Genomic DNA, 8,274 nt, shown 5'->3' on the forward strand with positions numbered 1-8,274 from the left:
CACCATTTTATCTGTTAATTGTAGGGACCCAAAAGTCAACTGGATTTTGTTGTACATTAGCAATATCAATTCCTGAAGTGCTAGCAATTTAACTATTATAATGGAGTTAAGACTTAATAGCATGGATATTATCTAGTGATAATCTTTAGATATGCATTTTGTATTTTATAAGTAAGTGTTATAATAAACTAAGACTATTTAAAATGTCACTGTATAGTATATGTATAAACCACAGACAGTAGTTCTTTCTTTTCAATGTACTGAATGCATGAAAATTTTTAGACACCCAATAGAAAACACAAGACTGAGCTCATTTAAGACAGGGAATACTTTATTCAAACCCAGAGAAATGAATAACTTGGGTCTGTAACAAAGTGTCGTGTTTTAAAGCATAGGTCAGTAATTGTATATGAGAGTATTCACTGCTACATACAAATTAACTGATCAGACCACAACTTTTCAATGTTTAAAACAGAATAAGCTTCCCTGTAAAAGCAGCACCTTTATGACATTTTAACTTTAGTATTCCTCGCCTTCTTCCTCACCCTCTCCTTCAACAGAATCCACACCAACCTCCTCATAATCCTTCTCAAGGGCAGCCATGTCCTCACGGGCCTCAGAAAACTCTCCTTCCTCCATGCCCTCACCTACGTACCAGTGAACAAAGGCACGCTTGGCATACATCAGGTCAAACTTGTGGTCCAGGCGAGCCCAGGCCTCAGCGATGGCTGTGGTGTTGCTCAGCATGCACACTGCCCGCTGTACTTTGGCCAGGTCTCCACCAGGGACCACAGTGGGGGGCTGGTAATTAATGCCAACCTTGAAGCCAGTGGGGCACCAGTCCACAAACTGGATGGTACGCTTGGTCTTGATGGTGGCGATGGCGGCATTGACGTCTTTGGGAACCACGTCACCACGGTACAACAGGCAGCAGGCCATGTATTTACCATGGCGAGGGTCACATTTCACCATCTGGTTGGCTGGCTCAAAGCAAGCATTAGTGATCTCTGCTACAGAAAGCTGTTCATGGTAGGCTTTCTCAGCAGAGATGACAGGGGCGTATGTGGCCAGAGGGAAATGGATGCGGGGGTAGGGCACCAGGTTGGTCTGGAATTCTGTCAGATCAACATTCAGGGCCCCATCAAACCTCAGGGAAGCAGTGATGGAGGACACAATCTGACCTATCAACCTATTCAGGTTAGTATATGTTGGGCGTTCAATATCGAGGTTTCTACGACAGATGTCATAGATGGCCTCATTGTCTACCATGAAGGCACAATCAGAGTGCTCCAGGGTGGTGTGGGTGGTGAGGATGGAGTTGTAGGGCTCAACTACAGCTGTGGAAACCTGGGGGGCTGGGTAAATGGAGAACTCCAGCTTGGACTTCTTGCCATAATCGACAGAGAGACGTTCCATCAGCAGGGAGGTGAACCCAGAACCCGTTCCCCCGCCAAAGCTGTGGAAAACCAAGAAGCCCTGAAGACCTGTGCACTGGTCAGCCTGTTAGAAAAGAGGAATACGAGAAAGATACAGTTACTGCTTTTTGTGATACCTGAAATTACCCAGCATTTCTTTATTAAAAACACCTGCATTAATATTTATAAAGTGACATCAAATATTTCCTATTTTAATTGAATTTTTAAAAACCTAGAAAGGAAGAATTGTATTACATTTCAATTCTGTGTTTGAAAGAAAGAGCGTATTTCAAATGGCTCCCTTAGGTGCATTAATTTACTTTATCCTTGAGAATAAACGTACCAGTTTCCGAATTCGGTCCAAGACGAGGTCAATGATCTCCTTGCCAATGGTGTAGTGACCTCGGGCATAGTTATTGGCAGCATCTTCCTTGCCTGTGATGAGCTGCTCAGGGTGGAAGAGCTGGCGGTAGGTGCCAGTGCGAACTTCATCTGGAAAAGGAAGACAAAGCAGCCACCCCTCACTTACAACCTGCACAAGCCTGCTCCACCCCAGGGCTGCCGTGGAGCCCCCAAGACACACCTCCTGACCTAGACTCCCCCGCTCCGGGATCTCACTCAGGTGACTGAGGTCAACTCACCAATGACTGTGGGTTCCAGGTCTACAAACACTGCCCTGGGCACATGCTTGCCAGCGCCTGTCTCACTGAAGAAGGTGTTGAAGGAGTCATCTCCTCCCCCAATGGTCTTGTCACTCGGCATCTGGCCATCGGGCTGGATGCCGTGTTCCAGGCAGTAGAGCTCCCAGCAGGCATTGCCGATCTGGACACCAGCTTGGCCAACGTGGATGGAGATGCACTCACGCTGTGGGAAGGAAAAGAGAAAAATTGTAAAATTAGGCTGTACTAGCATTTTCAATTTTCAGTATATTTCTAAAACTTTCTAGTAATAAATATTCTTCAAATTTATTTCAGGTCATATTCATAAAACAATAGAAATGATTATAGAAAAGCACCTGCTACCAATGCTGCAGATGGGTGTGGTCTGAATAATAATAATGTTGCACTGTTTAGCACATGGTGCAAGCCCATTGTTCCAACAGCCATTCTTGAATAGAAGTTTTTTCATATTTAAAAAATATTCAAAGCACAGATTTTGTAAAATGAAGTAAACTCAATCATTAATTAATTGGAATCAATATTACTGCCTCCTTCCCCTTTAAAGATGAGAGTTTCTTCTAAATAGGACTTGGTATTCCAAGATGGACATCTGTACTGCAGCTGAGGCTAGAAGCCACACCCTTTTGCAGTCTCTCTGCAGAATCCATCATTTCTAGCTGTTTAGAAGCTAAATAAGGACTGCCTGCCTCCTGCATTGCATTGCTGCATTGCTGCTTTTGCTGTGCCTGGTGCCAGCCTGTACTGTCTGCTACATTATTTAACAGAGCAAGCTCTATTTCCAGCAATTGCCTACATGATCTCATTGTGCTATTCTGCCAGTTTTCCTCCTCTGACCCAGTCTGGGACCATATGGCTAAATTGAAATGAATTAATGAAGATGCACCAGAACAAAAGACAGCTGGACAAGAGTATAGATCTTCTTTGCAGCATTTTCACTACTTAAAAAAAATTTTTTTCCAGAATCTTCTCCACTGCAAAAAACTGAAAAATCATTAGTATCTTAAAAACAACAGTTCTTAAATTAGAAATAGTACATGTGAAGCTACCACAGAATAAACGCCCAATGAAAGGATAATGAAATATGTGTTTAAAATAACAAAACATTTTCAGTCTGAGATTCCCCATCATAGAGTAGTCATTCCATTCAATAGGAAGTGTCTTCCCTATGGCCTTCAAGGCTACAACTTCCTTTGTCTCTCCATTGTCTATTCACTGACAAAAGGGGGGGTAGGGGTGGTGGCCGGGAAGGGCGTTTCCCTGGGTCCTCAGCATTGGGGGCACCCTGGCTCGCAAAATCTGCTTTCTCCCTCGCTGAACTGGAGACAGACACATAGGAGTTAGGACCGGGCGGCCCCATACCAAACATTAAAGGGCCTCTCAAGTGAATTGTGATTTGGTTCCTCCAGAAAAAAAAATATTTAAGTTTTAACAGTGAATGAAAAAAGTCTTTTAACGCCTACGGCTCTGCAATGATGAAGGCTTATTAAAAGTCTTCTGACTGAGGAGGCTTACCGAGGGCGAACCCCGCCCAGGGGCTCCAAGGCCAGAGAAGCAAGAAACAAACAACTCCGCCCCTGCGCCGCCTTGACGCCGGCCGCCACCAGATCCAACAGAAACTAACCATTTTCCCCGTTAATATACGGGTATCTTTCTAAAACGCAGACGAACTGGCGAGGGATCTTTTAACACTAACCGGAGGCTCTGCTTTGTCCCTGTCCTTCTCTCCCCTCTTCTTCCCAGCTACACCCACCGATCCCAGTCTTTTGGGTCGACGCCTCCTCTCCCTGCCCCTGGAGAACAACGCGAGGAAGGGCCTCTCCTAAGCACACAAATACCGTGCTCACACAAGGAGGGCTGAGCGGGCGACGCCAAGATCGCCTTCCCTGTCCCAGACCCTTTCATCACCGGCAGATGGGCTGCTTGAGGCTCGGAAGGGCTCGGATAACAAAAACTCCCTCTGCGCCGCCTTTGTTCGTTCTGCTGTGCCCTGGACGCAATTCTGGCTGGACTCCTGAACCCGCACTGCGGCTTCGGCCGCGGCGGGGCTCAAGGATTTGGAGCAGACAAAGCTAAACCTTGCGAACAAAGCCAAAAGCTATCCTTATCTAACAAGTTGTAAAGGAAATAGGGCTTAAGATTTTCCAAGTAGATCCTGAGAGGCTGACCCCACCCAACGGTCACAAAGAGCCAGAGAAAACATTCTTACCATAGTTGCTGTTTTGCGGCTGCCGAGCAGATGGCGGAGAAGAGAGGTTGTTGCTTCTTACAGCGCGACTCTTAAGCGGTCGATGTAAGAGAACCTGCGGCACATGGGCGGACGCAGCTCCCTATATACAACTCGGTCACCATGGGGATGGGCAGGGGCCTTTTCCTGTTGGTCCAGACCCCTCAATCTGCCCAGAGAAGCCTCGGCAGGAGAGTGGTGATTGGTGCAGGAGACATGGGATGAGGTAATCTCTCCCCCACCCCTTTTTCCCTAGCATCCATAGACTGTTTGCATCCTTCAGACAAAGAGACCGTGCAAAAACAGTCAGCTAGCATCCATTATGGGGTGGGGTTGCGAAGGGGTGGGGGAGGAGAGAAAGAATAGGAGTTTGATGATTTTATATTGTCTAAACCTCAAACTACAGTTAAAATGACCAGTTTAAGAGGTTTATTTTAAACAACATTTAATCGCAGAATTTGTGTTGAGATGAAATATTTAATGCAAAATTACTCCCAGAACCTCTCTCAAAGTATACTGAACTACATTTGATGAGAATTCAACATCTCTAATTGCTTTAAGAATAAATTAGAAGAGAAGATAGGATGATGCTTAAAATGGCTTAGGAAAATGTGATTTTTTTTTTAATTTTAAAAGAATTCAATAATAGAGCCATCCAAAATGATTTCTCAGGTTCGAGTAATTTATTTTCTGACCTTCCTTTACACCTCTCCCCCAAATAGCTAAACAAAAGCAGAAATGGAAAGAATAACCATACTAAATATGGAGGCACACAAGTAGTTCTAACATGAAGATAATTAAAATCTAATGAACATACCATATTTAGTCTTTTAGAAATATTCTTTTATCAGAAGTCTATGTAATATATTTTATGTAGTATAATGTTCCTTAAAATGAATCATCTTTCCTAATATATAACTGTGAAACTACAAGGAGAAATAATTGAGTTCAGAAGCTAGTACTACCTGTGCATGTAGTTATATTATTCTGTCTTCTGAAAAGAGAAAAGTTACTGAGACACCAAATTAAAAAGGAGGAGAGCTGTATAATGTAAAAAAGACCATTTTGTAATACCGTCTCCTTCCACAGACAACTGTGTAGATATTAGCTCAATAACTGTGTTTCTTTTTTATGTGGTTCGTATGTGAATTCGGTAAATTTTACCACTCTAAGATTGTATTTCTAACTGTGGGAACTGTAACCAGCCTAATACTGTTGCTATCCAACTGGACTTCTGGTGGTTGCTCAGTTGCCTCTTGGGACAAAAGACTTTGCTTTCACCCCTAGGAAATGGATTGCAGTAACATTCTTTTGCTATTTAGAAAGGTTCCATTATCATTAAGGACGTGCTATGCAGAATATAATTCTGGACCGGGTACCATTTGACATAGCTAATGAAGTTTCAGAAGTAAAAAGATTTGTTATGGCCACTGAAGTTGAAAATTTATATTTTGGCAGATAATTTTTCCTTTCGTTTTTTAGCAACAGATCTTCAGGGTCTGCAGCACCATTTATAGTGCTCTGCAGAGCCCATTCATTCCTGCTGGGCTGGCAGGCAGAGCTGGGCGTGGGAGGGAGGGACTTGAGACAGCTGGTGTAGGTTATGGTGTGACAATGGTGGCCACGGATTTCTCTAGCCTGCCAGCCATAGCTCTGCTTTACTTGTTCAAATAATGTTCTCTAGGAAAAAATGAATCCTGACACAACAAATAATTGTATCTACTTCTTGTGTATTTTATAGGAAAAATAGTATTTATTATCTCTACCCTTTAGCAAATAAAAATATGTTTCAGTAAAGAGAATTAAGGATGACCTGAATTTTTTTTTTTTCCTGAACCTATGCATTTAACAAAAATAAGAATTAAATGGCATAGGGAAGTATGAGGATTTATAAGTAGCTCACTGAAAATGCTCTAAAAAATCTTAATAATAAAATAAATACCACACTGCTGGACCATGGTAAAGTTTGCCTTTTTAGAATGTGAGGCACAGTCTTAAGTTTTATCTTCTTTATAATATAAAAGAAATATGTCATTTCCACAATTGTCTCAGTTCTTTATGCAGTTTACAGAGGATTAAATAAAAAAGAGGAGGTTTTCTGCAATTGGTTCTTTGTAATTCTATCCCAGAACAATTCATGTAAATGAGAATTTTTTTTTTTCCTCCCCTTGGGCACAAGTAACAATAAGATCTAGGTCAGAAATAGACTATTTGAGCACTGATAATCTTAAACGTTTAAATTGGAGAGCATGGTAAATAACTAATCTCTTCTTTTTGTTCCACATTACCTGACTTAAAAGCATAAAAAAAGCAAAAAAAAATTTTTTTTAATTAGGTCATTTCTTTCTTTCTTTCTTTCTTTCTTTTTTTGCTTTTTAGGGCCGCACCTGCAGCATATGGAGGTTTCCAAGCTAGGGGTCGAATCAGAGCTGTAACCTCCTGCCTGTGCCACAGCCACAGCAACATCAGATATGAGCCCTGTCTTTGACCTACAGCACAGCCACAGCAATGCCAAATCCTTAACCTACTGATTGAGGCCAGGGATGGGACCCGAAACCTCATGGTTCTTAGTCGGATTCGTTTCTGCTGTGCCATGAAGGGAACTCTGATCATTTCTTATATTTACTGCCAATTAAAAAAAAAAATAAGATCACCATTTTTGGGGGGGGCCATGCCTGTGGCTTATGGAAATTCCAAGGCCAGGGATCTAACCTGTGTCGCAGCAGCAGCCTTAGCCATAGCAGTGACAACACCAAATCCTTAACTCGATATACCACCAGCAAACTCCTACTGCCAGTTTCTTTAATTTACATCAGTATACATACATAAATATTTTAATAATGTATTCTTGTCCATGGTAAAATCAGCATAAAACATCTTTTCTTTCATAGTATTTGTGGAGTTAAAATTATTTATTTGTGTGTCTGCATCTCTCCTCCATTAAATGTGAATCATAGTCCCCGGTACTTGCTTAGCATATACATGTCTGTTGAATTAAATGAACAACTTCTCTCTGTGGATCTTTTCATTAACTATTATCATTGTTAATAATTTAAAAGTATTTAATAAAGTATCTTACCTTTCATTTTCCTTTTTTTTTCTGTCCACGGCATGCAGCAGCTTGATGTGGGACCCCAGTTCCCAGACTAGGGATTGAACCAGGGCTGCAGCTATGAATGCACTGAGTCCTAATCACTAGACCACCAGGGAACTGGCATTTCACCTTTTTTATTCTACAAGCATTTACTTTCTGTCTATAGTAAGCCTTGGGCCATCCTATATAGCACGGAGAATTCAAAGGTGGTAGCATGGTCTCTTTTCTCTAGAATCTTCTGGTCCAATGAAGAAATAATTCAAGTACATGTATATAGGTTTGAGAATGGCATGTGTTTGTGTGTGTGTCTGAGGAAGAGCCTTGTAGAATCCATTGCATAACCCCATGTATCATAACTTATGTAGGAAACAAGAGAGCTAACACTTTTGTTTCCCCTACTTCATTTCCTATTTATCCCTAAATAGATTTCAATCTGGAGCCTTCTCCAGATGCCCTCCATGTTTGTTGCTAAATCCACTGACCATTTTTTGGTTCTTGTTGAAGTTGACCTCTGATAAGTTTTGTCACAGTTGACTGTTATCTCTTTCTTGAGACACTTTGTTCCCTTGGCTTCATAAACTCTACATTTTCTGGGTTTCCCTGCTACATTTTTTTGTTTCTTCTCAGTCTCTGTTGAGACTGAGTCTCTTCCTCTTCTCCTAATCTTGAATTGTTGGAGTTCTTCAAGGTTCAGTGCTAGACTCTTTTCTCATTTTATTTTATTTAATATTTATTTATTTATTTTTGTCTTTTTGCTATTTCTTGGGCCGCTCCCACGGCATATGGAGGTTCCCAGGCTAGGGGTCTAATCGGAGCTGTAGCTGCTGGCCTATGCCACAGCCATAGCAACGCTGGATCCGA

The 8,274-nt window shown here is 41.9% G+C and overlaps 1 protein-coding gene across 2 annotated transcripts; it reads right to left on the minus strand.

Annotated features, from left to right (window-relative positions):
* Nucleotides 1–310: 310 nt before the first annotated feature.
* Nucleotides 311–4,647, minus strand: TUBA1A (tubulin alpha 1a). Of its 2 annotated transcripts, none has more exons than XM_047786528.1 (4): nucleotides 4,302–4,647; nucleotides 2,057–2,279; nucleotides 1,759–1,907; nucleotides 311–1,500 (listed from the first exon to the last, which is right to left on the minus strand). In XM_047786528.1, the coding sequence occupies exons 1-4, from the start codon at nucleotides 4,302–4,304 to the stop codon at nucleotides 520–522; spliced, it is 1,356 nt and encodes a 451-aa protein (XP_047642484.1). In that variant the 5' UTR covers nucleotides 4,305–4,647; the 3' UTR covers nucleotides 311–519. The 2 variants fall into 2 exon arrangements, with proteins under 2 accessions (XP_047642484.1, XP_047642485.1); XM_047786529.1 differs by lacking the exon at nucleotides 4,302–4,647 and adding an exon at nucleotides 3,940–3,960.
* Nucleotides 4,648–8,274: the final 3,627 nt, after the last annotated feature.

The sequence above is a fragment of the Phacochoerus africanus genome, chromosome 7, assembly GCF_016906955.1.
Source record: "Phacochoerus africanus isolate WHEZ1 chromosome 7, ROS_Pafr_v1, whole genome shotgun sequence".
Lineage (NCBI taxonomy): Eukaryota > Metazoa > Chordata > Mammalia > Artiodactyla > Suidae > Phacochoerus > Phacochoerus africanus.

Excerpts from the sequence above, each read along its gene's own strand:
- TUBA1A (XM_047786528.1), bottom strand. Across the intron at positions 1,908-2,056 it reads CCTGGAACCCACAGTCATTG|ATGAAGTTCGCACTGGCACC; the intron begins GTGAGTTGACCT and ends TTCCTTTTCCAG. Across the intron at positions 1,501-1,758 it reads TGGACCGAATTCGGAAACTG|GCTGACCAGTGCACAGGTCT; the intron begins GTACGTTTATTC and ends CTTTTCTAACAG.